The sequence below is a fragment of the Alnus glutinosa genome, chromosome 6 (assembly GCF_958979055.1).
Source record: "Alnus glutinosa chromosome 6, dhAlnGlut1.1, whole genome shotgun sequence".
Lineage (NCBI taxonomy): Eukaryota > Viridiplantae > Streptophyta > Magnoliopsida > Fagales > Betulaceae > Alnus > Alnus glutinosa.
This window is the reverse complement of record NC_084891.1, coordinates 25,931,397-25,949,101: the sequence shown is the minus strand read 5'-3', so window position 1 is coordinate 25,949,101 and position 17,705 is coordinate 25,931,397. Positions and strand designations below refer to the sequence as shown.

Here is a 17,705-nt window from a genome sequence, read left to right as displayed (position 1 = left end):
AGGCAAAAGAAGAGTTCATAATGGGTTAAGAGATGCATGTAATGAAGGGTTTGCTATAGAATATAGATGCAAGGGTTACAAAGAAACATCAGGATCCATCAAAAGAGATATAGGGAGTAGGGTTAAAGGAGTTAGAGAACTTCTCAAGCTAGCAAGTTCAATGAACTATGATGCTAAAAGGAACCCGCCCAAACCCTGCCCATCTCAGTATCGTGGTAAGGCTTGCACCCTGTTATGAATCTAAAAATGATCAGTTAGAGGTCTTAATGACGCAGGGAAAAGGCTCAACATTAGTAGTTTGTTGAAAAGTTGGAAGCTTGACGTAGTGTCTTCAAGAAACATTTTTTTTTTCTTTCTTTTTTATAAATAATGTCATATCATTAAAAAGCGCAGAGGGGCGCAACCTTAATACATATGAAGTATACAAAAGTGCCCCTAAAGAGAGGAAACAGAAGAGCAAGAAATTAAAACTTTGCAAACATAACACGACTCGGACTATGATGTTCAAGAAACAAAACATGGAGTGGATTTCTGCCGGTATTGTTATGAGCCTAAATATTTGAAAAGTAAAACTTGTAAATAAAGATAACAATTTGGCTCTTCAAGGGGCCAATCCCTCCTCCTTTAGCTCATAACTATTTTTTGTAAAACACTTTGATACCCATTTTGTTGATAATGCTGAATTTAAATACAGAGGATTCAAATATCTGCTGCCTACCAACCCACTAACACTAAGAATAGCCACTAACCCACTAAACACAACTTCCCACTACAAGTTACATGCTAAAAGAAAGAATAAGAGCTTAACAAGTTAACCACCAACTCACTCTCAGCTATACACATCTAAAAAAACTATCACAAAACATGTGAAACACGAAAGCCTAGCACAAAACTACTTCTAAACACAATAGCTATTATTAGGCCCATAACAATTCTCCGAGGTTTATGGGGTGGATCATTCACAGGGTGTACTATCTTGCCAGGCGTAGGAGCCTCGGGTGGTATTATTTTAATGTTGGACAAACGGGCAGTAGAATGCATTGAAGAGGCAGTAGGCACTTTTTCCATCTTATGCAAATTCAAACATGTTAGGGATCAATTCGTTTGGGCTTTCTAAAGTGTCTACGGTCCCAATGCTGATTATGAAAGGCACTATTTGTGGGAGGAATTGTCGGGGGTTTTCGGTTGGTGGGAAGTCCCTTGGTGCATCGGGAGAGACTTCAATGTTACTCGTTTCCCAAACAACAGGGTGGGAGTGACTCGGTTGACTTTTGCCATGTTAGAGTTTTCAGATTTCATTTCAGAGCATGGTTTGATGGATATCCTGTTAGCTAGAGGTTTCTTTACTTGGTCTAATGACCAAGATCCTCCCACTATGCTGAGAATTGATAGATTTCTAGTTCCTCCGGATTGGGAAGAACATTTCCCAAATTTGACTCAAAGTCCTCTTCCTCGACCCTTATCAAATCATTTTTCCATTTTGCTTGACAGTGGGTGTATGTCTAGAGAGGACCACACTCATTTAAATTTGAAAACATGTGGTAGAAAGCAAAGCGTTTTGTAGACATGGTGAAACAGTAGTGGGAATCATATCAATTAGGCACTCCCTGAAAATCCATCTGACAGAGGCAGATAGAACATTGTGGATGTCAGCTAGCAATCATGGCTTTGAAGTGAAGAGCTATTATAAATCTTTACAATCTGGAGAGCTTGGTACGTTCCCCTAGAGAAGTGTTTGGAACGTTAAGGCACCGCCTCACATTGCTTTCTTTACTTGGTCGGTAGCTTTGGATAAAATCCTCACGGTTGATAATCCTTTTTTTTTTTTTTTTTTTTAAAGTACATCAACAAAGAAATTACAACAAATAAAAACATAGGGCTGGACAACCCAATAAAGAGCCTCGAATTAACCTCATCAGTGGTGGTAAAAAGAAATTAAAAGGGAATACATCAAATAAATAACGCGGCCTTACATATTCTTCGTATGAAGACCAAGAAAAGTGGTCGCCAATTAAGGTGGTTTGGTAAGGCGCGCCATGAATGGCGCAACCTAGAGGTGCAAGAAGAGCCACAAACCTCGAAAGGTCCAATAATCTAATTTGCAGCCCAGAAAGAAACAACTGCAGTAGCATACCCAAAGGTAAACCACTGTAGTAAAGAAGATACTGATGAGGGTCAAAACGAAGCTTATAGTGGAGATAGGTTTAACAGTTCGAAGAAAACTAGGGAAAGCAAAAAAGAAAAAATCAAGGAACAAAACACTAGCTGCTGGTGTGGCTGAGGCCATTCACCGACGTATGAAGACCATGCACCGGTGATGGTTGCCGGGAGGAAGCATAGCACTACGGGTGATTGGCGGCAGCTGTGGAAGCCATCACGGGCGATGCAGGGTTGTACACGCGTTGGCGCGTGTGGGACACGCACCCGCAAGTAAGATTTACTCGCAGGTGCATGGTGGCTGGATGCATAAGTAGCTGATGGCAAAGCGGAGCGGAGGGAGCCCAGATCACAGTAGAGTGGCGCGTGTGGTGGTGAGCTTCCTGAAATGGATAGATCTGATTTTGAAAAAATCAAATCCAAGAACTTCAAGAAGGCGGTGGATCCAAGGTTGAGAACGGCATGTGGAGGCTGAAATCGGACCATTCGTGGTGGAGGAGAAGCCAGTGGAGATGTTGAACCAAGATGTATCGCCAATGGCGATGGATAAGACCTCTGAAGAGGCAGTTGAGCCTCAAAAGAGGCGAGAAAGGGAGGGGGAAGGAGGAGGAGGGGAGTAAAGGGGAAGGGGGAGGAGGAGGGAGTGGATTTCACTACCTCCTCCTCGACAACCATGGGGAGAGGTTTAGGTGTCTTCATGAGAGAGAAGAGAGCGATCTTCGACGCGGTTGATAATCTTAGAAGATGAGGTTTCACCCTTGTAAATTGGTGTTGCCTATGCAAAAAGAATGAGGAGACAGTTAATCGCCTACTCATCTATTGTGAGTACTCTAGTGATCTTTGGCACCTAGTTCTCAATTTATTCAGAGTTTCGTGGGCTATGCCTAACAATATCCTACAGTTGCTCAATTGCTGAAAGACTCAAGGGCGGAGACATCCCAAATAAGCTATTTGGAAAGTTAGTCTTGCATTCTTAATGTAGAGCATGTGGAGAAAAAGGAATCAGCGCCTGTTTGGATTGTGAATCTAATGTGCTTAGTTTAAAATCTGTTTTTAATTGGGTTGTAATTTATGTTCCTAATTTCACCGTTTTGAATCTTTTAGATCTAGTTATCTTTTTGGATTTTCAACACCCTTAGGGTGGTTGTATCTCTTGTATACTCTTTTGTGTGACAAGGGATTTGCCTTTTTTTATTCAATAAATTATTATTCATAAAAAAATAGAAAATAAAAATCTAGTGCTATATCAGTTTTTCTAGTAGTGATTGAGTGGTGTTGTTTGTGTAAGAAGAGTGGGGAGTCTATTGATCATTTGTTGCTTCACTGCGAAATCGCTCGGGATCTTTGGAGCTGCATTCTTATTTTATTTGGGGTAGAGTGGGTTATGCCACGAACGGTGTTGGAGTTGTTGAATAGTTGGGGGGCGGCGATTGGGTGTGGTCGTGCTAAAGAAGCTTGGCGGTTAGCTCATCTGTGCTTATTGTGGTGTATTTGGAGGGAGCGGAATGCGCGGCTCTTTGAAGATGTAGAGACATCTATGGTGGAGTTACGGAAGCGGTTGCTCAATACGTTATATATTTGGATAGTGTCCCATCATAGCTTGAATGTTTTTACTTATGTAGATTTTTTAAAATTATTCTATGTTCGTCCCTTTTAGGGGTTCTCTTATATACTTCCCGTGTATAAGGGTTGCGCCCCTCTGCGCTTTTTTTTATAAATTACAATTACTTATAAAAAAATAAGTTTTTCTAGTAGAGTGAAGAGGCCGAATGAGGAATATTTGGAAAACTGCTGCTGAGAATGTTCGATAATTTGGAGTTAGAAATGACAATGCTATTTGCGTAATAAAGGCATTATGGGTTTCTATTGCCGGACTTAAAACTATCACAGTAAAGCGATAATAAAAATGTTTCATGATTACTGTTGATAGATGCAGAACAACAGCTTAACACACAGGTTGGCTAGCGCTTATTACATTGCTTGAGAGTTGAAGTCTTCATAGTCTCCCTTTCCGAACTCGCTTGGTGCTGGTTTTTGGCTGGTGGTGTTGAGGGGCTGTTCGTGGGAGTTTCGTGTTGGGGTGTATACCGGTGGGCTTTGCGTCTGGGTGGTCTTCCTCGCCGGTCATTATGCTTTCTTTCTCTGGGTTGGTCTTATAAGTTCGGGTATTTCTGCGATGGAAAGGAACTTTACGGTGGAGTCGAAGTCCTTTTCTCTCTCGGTTTTGGAGGGGGCTTCGTTGGTGCGGGTGGAGGAGAAGAGAAAAAGCTTCTTCGGGGCGATCGTCCTGAGCACTCAGTGTTCAGATTGGCTTGCGTTGACGTTGGAGACTCTCTTGGGTTTCTCTGGTGATCATGACTTCGTCAAATCCTTCAGGGAAGGGTCTAAGCTTCTGATTGCCCGTAGAGGTGAAAATAAAGCTGGCCGGTTCTTAGAGGCGGCAGCCTATAGGTTGGGTGGTCGGAGAGGGCTCATTTTGATCCCTGAGGGGTGCGGTGGATGGGGTTGGCGTAAGTTTTCTGGTGAGTTGAGAACTGTTTCTGTTTCTCTCTCTGTGGGTTGCAGGCTTGGTTTGTCTGCGTCGGACAAGAAGGATGGGAAAGTAGAAGGGGCAAAGTTGAGCACAGGTCTTCTTGGAGCCACAGAAGGGTCTCCGTTTTCTGGTGGTTTTCCGACGGGTGTTAAGTTAGGAAAGGGAACTGGCCCTCCGTCGTTCGCGGAGGTGGTGCGCTCGGGAGCAATCGACTCTGCTTTGGGTTGCCGGTCTCCGGGTCATAAGTCGGGTTCATGGGATGTGGCAAAGGTCGTTGATGTTAGGTCAATGGCGGGATGGTGTGATTTGAAGAAGCGGCCGCCAGTGGATTGCTCTGCCTTGGAGAAGCAAGCGCCTGATCCCCTGGGTAAGGACCTTCGTGTTGATGAGCGTCTTAGTTCCGGAGTTTGCGTCAGTTGTTCGGCTTGCGTGTCTGGGGTAGCCGTTGTTGAGGGTGACACTTCACTGCAAAAGGAAAGCATGTCTGGAGTGTTCGGACAGATTCTAGAGATCCTTGGGCACCTATCCAATGCTTTGATTTGGGCTTGTGGGTCTTCGAAGAGAATGGGCTTTAAGTCCTCTGTTGGGCTTAAACGCAGGTTGGGTTTTGTGGCGGGCTGGATGCTTAAGTGGTGTAAGGCAGCTATTAAAGGGTCCCGGTTTCGGGGTGAGTTTCGGCTCCGGATTTGGGTTGTCCTGCACCGGAAGCAGTAGGTGTTTCGACTGCTACTTTTCTGGCGTTTGTTGAGCATTCCTCTTCCATTCCTTCGGTGGTTTCTGCCCCGGAGGTTGTCTCGAAGAAGTCTTCGTTCTCTTCTGAGGATTCTATGACTTTGGGGTCTGCGTCTTCAGGATCAGCGTTGCCGGTGGCTGGGTTTTCTTTTCCCCCCGTAGCTTCTTCCAAGTCGAAGGGGATCTCTCCGGTAGTTTTGGGTTTCTCTTCAGCGCCCCTGGTAGCTCCTACCAAATCTGTTGGGACACCTCCGGTTCCTTCTTTTTCAGGGGCGGCTGAGTTTGGGAAAAGGTTGCGTTTATCTTCTCCTTCTGTGCTGTCGGATTCTAAGCCGTTTCGGAAGTACTTTCGGAAGGCTAGGGAAGCTAGTAAAATGCATTTGGACGGTTTATCTGTTGCCGATGCTTTGGAAGCTTTAAGGCCAGGTGCTATAGTGCCTGGGTCTATTTCTCGGGTTCCTCTTGCTAGAGAGCCAGTCGAGACAGTGGCTCTTGCGCTTCCAGTGTAGGATTCTGCCGCTCTGGCAGTGTCCGTGAAGGATAAGGGTAGTTCTCCTGCGCAGATGAGGGGTTTTCTTCGGCGAGGGTTTCTCAATCCGAGCCCTGCGTCGATTCCGATTGTTAAAGAAAGTGCAGCGGCTTCGAGTTCTTCTATCGCCGTTAAGGGAGAGGATAGTTTGACCCAATCTCAAAAGTGGCCAGTGGGTTTTGGTCCGTCAAGAGAGGTGGTTGCTCAGGAGCAGGGTGATGAGTTATGGGATGGGGAGGATGACGATTTCCCTCTCCCCTTGGGTGTCTTTCCTCCCGATTGGGAGTTGGAAAGTGACGAGGGTTTGGACTCGTCCTTGGCGATTTTGGATGCCATTGAAGAGAACTTCCATCGGGGAGTTAAGGCCGTGCGCCCAAAGTCCAAGGGTAGGAGGGAAGTTTTGAATTTGGCAAGCTCCATCAACTACGGGGATTCTTGTGCTTCCTACCGACGCAGGAAAGGCAAGGCGCTCATGGTGTAGGGCCGGGTGGGTTGATCAGGTTTTCTTGTGGGTTTTGAGGGTTTTGTTGGGTTGGGGTGCTTGTGGGGCTGGTTTGGGTGTTTGTTGGGAAATTCTTTGGGTTTTAGGGTTGTTCCTTGTGGGTTTGTTTTGGTTTTTATTTTTGTGGGTTGACTTTGGTTGTTCCTGTGTATACTCCTGGTGTACTTAGGAGCGCCTTACGCTTTTTATAAAATTTTCTTACTTATCAAAAAAAAAAAAAAAAAAAAAAAAAACAGCTTAACATGCATGCCATTGTTTTTTAGCAGTGATGCCCCTTATCATATCATGTATCTGCTGCATGAAAATGAAAATCAACATTGTAGCGAATCCCCACTTATAATGAATAGTTTCTGTTGAAGAAGCAGCTTTTATATTTTGGATGTGTCAAGAGTTTATTGCTTAACTCCAGTTATTTCTTTACATTGTAGGTAGAGATTTATCCCCTTAAGATCCATTTGACGGAGACAATGTATAGAATGATGTGGGAGTATTTCTTCCCCGAAGAAGAACAAGATTCACAACGGCGGCAGGTTAGTTGGAGGCATCAGGGCTTTGAAAGTTATTGATACTTCTTTTATACCAGCCAATCTGGTAAGAACAGTTGGTTGTAAAAGCTGAGGCAATTGGTGGTTCTCATTGTGATGTGCAGGAAGTGTGGAAGGTTTCAACGACTGCTGGTTCAAAACGTGTAAAGAAAGGCTCATTAATGCATGAAGCTTCTGCATCAAGCAGTCATTCAACAAAAGAATCTGATGCCACATCCAAATCATCAAGTGCCTTTCCCTCTGTTACCAATCAACACTCTGCCCATGCTGATTCTGCTCAAGTAAGTTTTTCAGTCTCTTCTGCCACACGGTTCTTAAGAGAATGAATTAATAAAATGTAATTAGTAGATGTTGTTTTTAGGTCTCCGTGTAGGCAGGATACCCAGGAACTTTATATATCTTATAATAGGGAATAAAGTATGACTTCTTTTTTCTTCTTTCATATGATATATGGTCAAGCAGTTTCCTTTCAAATTTTTTGAAAACTTTGTGCAATATGCAGGCGGCAAAGTTGCAAAACCTCAAAACAAACACTGTTGGTGGTTCAACCTCAGAGTTAAGAAGAACATCATCTTTTGATAGAACGTGGGAGGAGACTGTTGCAGAATCTGTTGCTAATGAACTTGTCTTACAGAGCATCTCTTCCCCAAAAAGTGGGCCACTTGGTTCTATTGACCAACCAGATGAATCCTCTAAAACTAAGTTGAAAGAGTCTAAAGCTATCAAATCTGCTCGGTCCTCTCATGAAGAAAAAAAGGTAGCAAAGTCTCATGAAGAGAAGAGATCTAGACCTCGAAAAATGATGGAGTTTCACAATATCAAGATAAGTCAGGTTGGTTCAGTTTGTGCGTAGTCATGATCAATCTTTGTGTTGCAGTTATTTAGTTTTTGTGATTAATTGTATACTTTCTGGTGTAGGTTGAGCTATTGGTTACTTATGAAGGATCAAGGTTTGTTGTGAATGATCTGAAGTTGCTGATGGATACATTTCACCGTGTTGAGTTCACTGGAACTTGGCGGAGACTGTTCTCGCGAGTTAAGAAGCACATTATCTGGGGAGTCCTAAAGTCTGTAACGGGAATGCAGGTAAGCATTCTGCATTGACATCCTTTTTAGTAGTTGTTCCCCCAGTATCACTCCTGCAAATTCTAGTAGTCCAATATCTATGCCATTCTGGCAGACAATGTTATTCAAATTCTTCCAACTACTGCAACCCAATTGGTCTTTGCAACCTTTAGCTTGGGTCATGACAAACATTCATAAAGCTTTACCTTCTTTTATGGAACATAAGAAGGAATTTATTATTATTCTTATCATCTACAACGATCTACAGATCTCTAAAAATGTCTTTATATGACTTTAGGAAGTGAACTGGAATTATAAAGGTGGTGTTTGATAACCCCTTTTAAGAGGTGTTTTTTGTGTTTTGGTTGAAAATTTTGTTTTGATGTGACATAAAGGTGAAATAAGTTTTGGGTATTTGGTGAGGAAAGTTGTTTGTTAATGTTTTGACATTTTTGGGTAGAAAGGAAAAATGAAAGAGAAAAAGAGTTGGAAAACAGCCTTTATATATGACTTTAGGACTGGAATTATAAAGGTTCTAGTTCATCTGAATTCACAGCAAAATTACAATTGCATTGACCTTTTATCTTTAGAACCCATTGTCATAGTCTTTCCATTGATCTTGTAGGGTAAGAAGTTCAAAGACAAAGCACACAGTCAAAGGGAACCTAGTGGAAGTGGTGTTCCGGATAGTGACCTTAATTTCAGTGACAATGAAGGAGGAGGCCAGACAGGGAAATCTGATCAGTATCCAATTTCCTGGCTTAAGCGTCCACGTGATGGAGCAGGTGACGGATTTGTCACTTCCATCAGGGGCCTTTTTAATACTCAACGTCGCAAGGCCAAGGCATTCGTGCTGCGGACTATGAGGGGTGAAGCAGAGAATGATTTTCAAGGTGATTGGAGTGAAAGTGATGCAGAGTTTTCTCCCTTCGCTAGGCAGCTCACTATAACAAAAGCTAAGAGGCTTATTAGGCGGCATACAAAGAAGTTTCGCTCAAGAGGACAAAAAGGTTTGTTGAGCTCTTTTTCCTCCATTTTAGTGATTTTCTCCTTGTTCTTTCGTTTTTTCCCTTTGTTGGGAGGGCACCCTGTTGCCAATTGTTAAAACCACTGCATCCATGGAGATAATTTCTAGGGATGTAGAGAACAACAGTGCCGATCCATTCACTCTGAAAGTAATCGGTTACAATAGTCATTCTCTAGATTCTGGATCTCTACGTCCTAATAAATATAACCTAAGCAGAAGTGGTTGGTTCCCTCCATTGCAGAGCATCCATTAGTGTATCTTTTTATAAGTCATGAAGTCCTGATTGGATTTTTTTTTTTTTGCCAGACTGATTTACTCAAATGCACTTAATAACCTACTTATTTCTGTATCAGCTTCATCCTCCCAACAGAGAGAATCGCTTCCATCATCACCGAGGGAGACCACTCCGTTTGAGAGTGATTCTTCTAGTGGATCCTCGCCTTATGAGGATTTTCATGAATAGAAACATCTCTATTCATCCAGTGGGGATTTTCTGAAGGCCTTTAGGGGGAGTAGATATCGCCGGGTTCCATCAGCCCCTTGTTGATTGAGGGGGTACAGGAACGGGGCAATTATAATTTGTTTGACTTACTGAGCACCCTGGATGAGAGAGTTGGAGAGATTCATGCTGCTACATTGTCTTCAAGTAAAATACAAGCTGGGGGACACTAGGAATGGAGGAGATGATTATATCCCTTCAGGGGGTATTAACGAGAAACACATTGGTTGAGCATACAAACGATGATTAACTACAAGGACCTGAGTTGAACCCACCTGCTCACTCTCTGATCCGTCTTCCTCGAAGGGTTGTCTATTTGTATATTTTTTTGTAGCTCGAGTACAGGAAGGAATATCCGGTCGCTAAATTTTGAGTTTTAGATTTTTGTTCTTTTGTACATACATCATCAAAATATATATTTTCTCAATAGAAATAAAGAAGTTATATTGCCCTCTGTGTGTGTGTGTGTGTTTAATCCTAATTGTTCTGTGAAAATTAATATTTTTTTGTTGTTTCTTACATAAAATGCAAAATTAGCTTTGATCCCTCTACCTATGATTTCCGTATGCTCTGTGCGAATTATATGTACGGCTGAAGTTTGGTTCAATACGTTCAGTGCAATATTAGCTTTGGGCTGCGACTGCGAGTGGTTTCTTGGGGTCTAATGATGAAGGATTGGGAGGAGTGTTGTTTTCTATTATTAGGCTTTTTTGCATAATACAAATTTTTGGGCAACTTAAGATAGGGAATTGTAGGACCTTACCCACCCTGGGAACGTGTATTCCGCTCCTAGGTTGTTTGAGGCAGGTGGGTCTCGCAACTTTCGCTGCCTGAATTTTTGTATTATTTGGACTCAATTTTTAGCGTATGGTAATTGGTTAAACCAAACTATTATCCAAAACATACATGGGTCACTGTAGTATACATGTGTTACATATAGGTTCCACAACTCCATAGAATGCTGAAATACAAGCTAACTTCAATGTTCTTAGTCACTGTTTTTGTTCAGACCTCTCGAAATGTTATGCACACTCTCACCCACAATCTCAAAAATGTATATTTCCTAATGTGGCAGCGAAAATTACCATTGAATTTAAAATTCAATAGAGATCAATTCAAAATCCAATTAGTAATTTTTACTTTCACGTTAGAAAACGTGCAATTGAGAGTTAAAAATGTAAAAGTGAAAATGTGTGTAGCATTGCTCGATACGCAATTGACCACAATAATACTTTGCTTCTAAGTATGGTCTTATCGATTGTGTATCCCAGTCTATTGTACATAAATAAATAAATAAGTTTTTTTTTTTTTTTTTTTAAAAAAAAAAAAAGGAGGAGGAGGAGGAGGACAATAAGAAGTGATTGAATAGTAATAAAAAGTTATTGATGTAATATAAAAAGTAAAAAAAATAAAATTAAAAATGCTTTGAAGTTAGTTAATTTATTTATTTTAAAAAAAAAAAAAGAAAAGAAAAAGAAAAGTAAGTGGGGTGAGGGCAAAGGGGGGTTTGCCAAACAAGCCTATTAATGTGACTTCAATAGTTTTAAACTGATTCATGTATGTTGTTTAGGTGGCATCATATCCTTGAATTAATGACTTGATGAGACGATGAGAATTGAGAGCCAGAAGATATCAGCAAATCACAACTGTGTATTAAATAAGTCAGCAACACTGGCACCTCTTCCAACTGTTGCAATCAGTACACTTACACAATTATACAACAATTGTGACCGGATTCCATCCACCGGCCAACCACCTCTCTTTCTTTTTTCGCCATGTATAATCAAATAATGGAGTGGGATACACAAAAAATTAATGAGTCGACCCTCCTCCTTTGACGTGACCGGAATTATCCACCGGCGCCCTCCACTTAAAATGCCTGTGAAATTATCAATTTCTTTCTTAAAACTATATGCACCACTCCTTACGGAAATCCAAAATGCAAAAGAAGCAAAGAAAAGAGAGTTCAATATATATATATATATATTCATGGTCATGATGTACATATGCATTCACTCACTGATTCAATGTGTCATTCACACTGTACTGAAAACTATCCCAACATACAAAATACTTTTACTACAATTTTCTTTCAAATTAACGTGATAGCCCGTTCATATGGATATAGCATTCATCACGTCTTCCATTAACTAAACAATTCAATTTTATTGTGGCTAACATGATACTGTCACGTCAATTTGTAAATTCAAATAATATTTACCACATCACCCATTTAAAAAATTGCTAGAAACCAAATTTTTATCATGCAATATTAACCCATCTAACTCTTTTTTTTCTTTTTTCTTTTTTCTTTTTAATGCTGTAATTTAATGATAATTTTAAAAGTCACATTAATTTTAAAAAGACTAAAGAAAACATGAGTAGCATTCCGAGTAATTCTAGAAGTCACTTTTGTATCTTTCTTGTGTCTCTCTAATAATGATGTGGCTTTTAAAATCACCATTTGATCAAAATTGAATAGTGATCAATTACAAGCTCAATGATGATTTTAAAAGCCACATCATTCTTGGAGGGACACAAAAATGACAAAAGAGTGACTTCTAATATTACTCGTAGTATTCCTCTAATTCCATTGAAAAACGTAAGAAGCATGTCAGATGAAAAAAAAGGCTCACGTCATAAAGGTGGTGGTTGTTACGTGTGTAGTTATTGTTAGGCAGTGAATCTATTATAAAGTATTATATGTTAGGTTATTTAGTTGATTAATGTTTTATTGCTTTACTAATCGTGCAATTTCTTAAGAAATCTTTTTCTTGTTCTTTTTTCGAAAATCTTACCATATTTATCCATGTTGTTAGGTTCACATCCCATATTAGGTACGCACGTAACAGTGACCTCGCTAGCTTAAAGCGGTTGGCTGGATGGGCCTGTCAAGTTGTTGGCTGGATGGCCTTGCCTTTTAATCTATGTCCCTATAAAAGAAAATAAATTATTATTTATTATGACATTAAAAAATGGGAGAAAGTATACTTTATTTCCAAATGTCACCTGAACCTCTAACATTTTAAAAGTGGCAGTGGGCCATGACTACCCAACCCTAAGCACCCTCCATTAATTTTCTTTGAAATTGCTATGGATTCTGATTTTTTTTTTTTTTTTCTTCGGGGATGGAACTTAGAGTATCTCTATTGAAAAATTCAATAGACTTTTTGTAATTTCTCTATTTTGACTCATGTCAAAATTTCACTCCAAATTTAGTACAAAAATTTTATAAGCTATTCAATATTTTATCATTTCTCTCATTTCACTTTACTTTGTACTTTTTTTCTCTCCTCATTTGTTAGGAGTGGTAGCATAAAACTAATAAAAAATTAATATTTAGTTGAAATAGAGAAATATTTAGAGAGTTTAGTGTAGGAAGTTTGTTAAAAGTAGTAGTTAAAATAACAAAAGTATATTTTTTAGCTAAAATTTGGTTAAAGTTTGGAGAGCTTGTTAAGGATGCTCTTAGGACCCACATATAAGAAAACAGATCTAATGGTTAGTTTTTTTAAAAAAAGTTGTTGGAGTTTTACAAGAGATGTGTCAAGAGTTGTACAACAATCACTGCTCTACCTATTACTTGTCTTTCGTCAACGACGTGGTTTTACTGGGTAACTCGAGTTTTTTTTTTTTTTTTCTCTTGATTCTTGTGGTTGTGAGTGCAATGGGTGGCTTATTGCTTTGTGTGGTTTGTATAGATGAAGGTATATTTGGGAACAAGAAGAATCTTGATTTTATTTGCTACAGTGTTCGGGTTTTTCAAAAACAAATCAGATTTAATATCATTTTTTCTAATTTTATCTCAAAAAGTCGAACTATCCAAACATATTTTTCAACTTTATTTGTCTCAAAATTCGCAAACTAAATTATAGTTGAATTCAGATTTCAAAAAATCAAACACCCAAACGTGCCATTAAAAGTTTTTTTTTTTTTAAAGTATGTCTTCAACAAACTAAAAAATAAATAAATAAAAAATTAGAAAAAAAAATATTTATTAATATAATTTTAGAGAAATGTAACTTTTGTATACCTACCCTCATAATTACTTATGATTTAATATGAATTAAATATCTTACATCACAAAGCATAAAGCTCTACAAAATCATAACTACATGTTATAAGGTTATATAGCCGTAGATACAAACAAAATTCTTACAATAAAATGATCATGTTATTTATGACTTTAATATTCTGCTAACCCATGTGCATAAATAGTTAAAGAACAGACTTGCTCCGAGTAAACTAGAACTAAAACAAGGGTAACAAAATAATTTAGAAAAATTTATTTAAACTGACCGTGAGAAATAATCCCTCGCACCTAACTAACTAACTAACATTCCTCATATAGATCGCACATGAGAACTTTTATAAGGGGAAAGGGGAGTGAGAAATGCTAGGGGTACTTAAACTTTTACAAAAAAAGCTTTTAAACTGACATGGAGCCTCACGAGAGGCTCCACGTACATCAGCTTAATATTAAAATAAGTTAAAAACAAATTTTAATGATAAAGACAAAAATACCCTTCCATATCTTGTTGAACCCAGCTCCCTGGAAACCATCACACCGTCGGAAACTCAGCACGTCGGCCGACCATGACTCCGACTTCGACTCCGACTGACCACTGAAAACCCAGCACCCCGACCCACCAAACCCAAGCCGAAACCTCCCAACGACGTCACGACAACTCGTTCCCCGGCCAATAAGCCAGAATCCGGTCGGTCTGGGTTTGGTCGGGATCCAACTGTTCTGGTCGAGGATGGGCCAAATCTCGGACAGACGACTAGGTTCCGACTGGGAAACGACCAAATCCCGTCCAATCGGGAACTGGTCGTTCATGGCTGGATGACGCCATTGTCTCTAGATGATGTTCGTTCGTCTGAACCGGAGCAAGCCGAAAAATTCAAATCAGCCGTCCAGCAAGAAGCATTGACAAAAAGCTGAGTGGCTTTCATGCCTTCAGAAGCCCGGTCGGTCTCTTTTTGTTTGGGTTGAAGGAATGGAGGACTTGGGTGGTTTAAAATAATGGTTTTTGCTATGAAAGACATTTTCTTCTTTAGGTATGATGTCACGTTAGTTTGTAAAATTCTCTTTGTAAAAGTTTAAGTACACCTAACTTTTCTTGAGGGGAGCGGGGTTTCCGACAGCGCCTTTAATGAACAAGAAATATGAAAGTCCATTCAAAATGTGTTAATCAATGAGTGCCTGCAACTGGCTGGACCAAAATTTAGGCATGCAAATCTTTGGGGCCACCATCTACTTCTGTCATCAGTTATTCAATACCCTCATCTACTCCTATAATTATTATTATTTTTTTCAAAAAAGAAAATGTATGTGCATCTTTATAACTGAAGCATGCAGCAGAGATTTGTAGTTACGTACCAAGATGGCAAGCCCCTGTGGTGCGACTATTTTCCCCGCCTCACACATTGAAGCAATGGTGACCGTGAGACCGTCCAGGGAGACTGATCCGCGACGATCACGTCAAGTATTGGCCGTGGACCCTATCGGCTCGGGAATATTCCGGAATCCTCTTCACGTGGTTCTTTACTACAAGAGCGTGTCGGAGGAGGATTCTGGATGGCTTTGGGCCGGCTGGGCTATGGAGTCGCTATCGCGAGCATTGTCGGAGCAGCAGCCATTGCTCGCTGGAAGGCTTGGGCGTGGGGAGGATGGTGATGGAGATTTAGAAATTGTATCCAATGATAATGGCGTTAGGCTCGTCCAGGCACGCATCGCGACCACTTTAGCAAGCTTTCTTGAATTATTGAAGGAAAATGATGAAGCAGAAGCTCAGCTTGTTTCGTGGCCGGATATTGATGAACAAAGTCTCCGGTTCTCTCCCCTGTTTTATGTTCAGGTAAGCAAAGCTCACATATCAAGAGGCGGTGGACAGAAATTCCCAACAAACGGGGATTCCTCCTCTCTTATGTGTTCTCCCTTTTATTTTATTTTTTCGGGGGCAAAATTGTCATTTCAACTTTTTAGACAATTTTACCTGTTGTTTTATAACTAACTGGCTCCTTTTCATTTCATTTGAAATAGAGAGGATCTATTTGCAAATAAATGAGGGAGGGGTGAATTAAAAGGACCAGAATCCTCTCCGATTGAAAACAACAGGAGAAAAGTTGGTCATTTATAATATGAGGGTATAATTAATTATACCCTTATGTTATAAGCGACCGGCTCCTTTCTAGTTGAAAGCCTCGTGTGAATTAAAGGGGTGCTCTTTTTCAATATATATATATATATATATATATATATTTTTTTTTTTTCATTTTCCAATTCCTACAGGTGACAAACTTCCAGTGTGGTGGATATTCAATTGGGATTAGCTGTAGCCTTCTTGTGGCAGACCTTTTGGTGAAGGAGGACTTCCTCAATAGCTGGGCAATCATACACAACAATATACTTTCCAGTAATAAAGGATCCCCAAAGCCCCTATTTTACCTCCCAGCTCTTAGAAATATAGGGTCTTCCCCCACCAGTTCCAGCATAACTAGGTCTAGCCCAAGAAAGAATTGTGGCCAAACTAGGCATTTCAAGGTCACTGCTGCAAATGCAAATGCAAATGCAAATTTGGACAGCGAAATTTGCAAGTCGTTTGCATTGCTTTGCATTGAAGAGACAGAGAGCAGGCTTGGCAGCAAAATGGATTCAGAGATGTATTTATTTGTGAAGGAAAAGAGTGAGGTTATTAAGGCAGAGAAGTTTTCAAAACATGGACTTGTTAAGCCGCCATTGGGCGTCAAGACTCTAGTTACTAGTGCGAGTTGGGATGATTTGGGGACCAACGACGTAGCGTTTCGTGAAGGTAATAAGCCGGTTCATGTTTCGCATTGGATCGGGTCAGTTTTTTATGGACTTGTCATGGCAATACCATCTCCTAGTGAGGATACTCTTGGAATCAATATCTTAGTCATAATTCCAAATGAGAAGGAAGAGTACTAGTAATAATACTATTCAAATTCATTTCATTATTGTTGATTTGACGTGTTTTAAATAACTTTTTATGTCAATTATTTAAAAAATAAAAAATAAAAAACATTTTAAATACGCTATGTCAATTGGTATGAATAATAGTATTATTTAATAAATAACTTTAGGATGTTAGAGGTTAAGAATTTACTTCCATTTTCAATATGTAATCCTGCCTGTTTCATGATACGTGATTCTTGCCGGGTGCGCTACCACTTAGGCTTTGCATTGAATTATAAATTTCATGTATTATATAAGTAAATGAATAATGAAAGCAGTGTTCTATACTAGAGAGTGTAATTTGATAATTATTTCCCCGTTTTTAAGTTGATTCATCCAAATAGTTTGAAAAAATTCATCCAGTTAAGGTTGAGATTTATTTTGAGCAATTCCTTAAAAGAGTAATATTATACATCATACTTTTATTTTACTTTGCTGACGTGACTATCAATCAATCCATCAATTTTTTTTTTTAACAATTAAAAAAAAGTATGACAACCGTAGTAGCATCTATTCTTTAAAACCACAATTTTGTGAAAATCAAATGTTACTCGAGAACTAGATTAGATAAACTAGAAACAAGATAGTGAAATGCACGATGAGATAGTGACAAGTAATTTTCTTTTTTTTTATCATAGTTGACCCACTCAGGCAAGAGTTAAAGCTAAAAAACTACATTTTTATTCCATAACTATTTCACGATGCTAACGTGTCACTCCAAACCAAACATTTAACATTGAATTTTTTTATTTTTTATTTTTAACAATGATTTATCCAATGGAAAATTGACACAATAGCATTATGAAATAAAAATGTGATTTTTAGCCTACTAATTGGTCAAGCATGAGTTAGTTCTGGACAATCCATTTATAGTGAAATGTAAAGTAAATTACCTGAGGTCGCCAATGAAGATTCAAATAGTGCTAAGTAGGGATATAAACGAAGCAAAGCTACCCGTGAGCTCGCTCGGGCTTGGCTCGTGCGCGATTCAGTTATTAAATGAGCTACTCGTGGATATAAAACTATATTCGATTATTAAACGATACATACCCATATAAAACCCGGCTCGCTCGTTTAAAATTTGCGAACATACTCGTAAAAAGGCTCGGCTCGCTTATTAGCTCGACTCGTATATAT

At 39.5% G+C, this 17,705-nt stretch overlaps 2 protein-coding genes across 3 annotated transcripts in view; both read left to right on the top strand.

Annotated features, from left to right (window-relative positions):
• The window catches only part of LOC133870877 (protein SABRE), a 38,825-nt gene extending 28,782 nt beyond the window's left edge, over nucleotides 1-10,043 (top strand). For both annotated transcript variants that reach the window (XM_062308131.1, XM_062308132.1), the window contains 6 exons: nucleotides 6,882-6,983; nucleotides 7,103-7,279; nucleotides 7,501-7,830; nucleotides 7,917-8,084; nucleotides 8,689-9,073; nucleotides 9,444-10,043. In XM_062308131.1, the coding sequence (XP_062164115.1) occupies nucleotides 6,882-6,983; nucleotides 7,103-7,279; nucleotides 7,501-7,830; nucleotides 7,917-8,084; nucleotides 8,689-9,073; nucleotides 9,444-9,553 (1,272 nt within the window). In that variant the 3' untranslated portion in view covers nucleotides 9,554-10,043. The remainder of the gene's footprint in view (nucleotides 1-6,881; nucleotides 6,984-7,102; nucleotides 7,280-7,500; nucleotides 7,831-7,916; nucleotides 8,085-8,688; nucleotides 9,074-9,443) is intronic.
• A 4,954-nt stretch (nucleotides 10,044-14,997) lies between these two features.
• Nucleotides 14,998-16,575, top strand: LOC133870230 (hydroxycinnamoyltransferase). The gene is made up of 2 exons (XM_062307314.1): nucleotides 14,998-15,450; nucleotides 15,885-16,575. The coding sequence occupies exons 1-2, from the start codon at nucleotides 15,028-15,030 to the stop codon at nucleotides 16,539-16,541; spliced, it is 1,080 nt and encodes a 359-aa protein (XP_062163298.1). The 5' UTR covers nucleotides 14,998-15,027; the 3' UTR covers nucleotides 16,542-16,575.
• The last annotated feature ends 1,130 nt before the right edge of the window (nucleotides 16,576-17,705 follow it).

What these genes read in the sequence shown, in the direction of transcription:
- LOC133870230 (XM_062307314.1), top strand. Translation starts at nt 15,028, where the DNA reads ATGGTGACCGTGAGACCGTCCAGGGAGACTGATCCGCGACGATCACGT. An exon ending in CTCCCCTGTTTTATGTTCAG is followed by an intron (nt 15,451 to 15,884) that starts GTAAGCAAAGCT and finishes CAATTCCTACAG; the next exon opens with GTGACAAACTTCCAGTGTGG.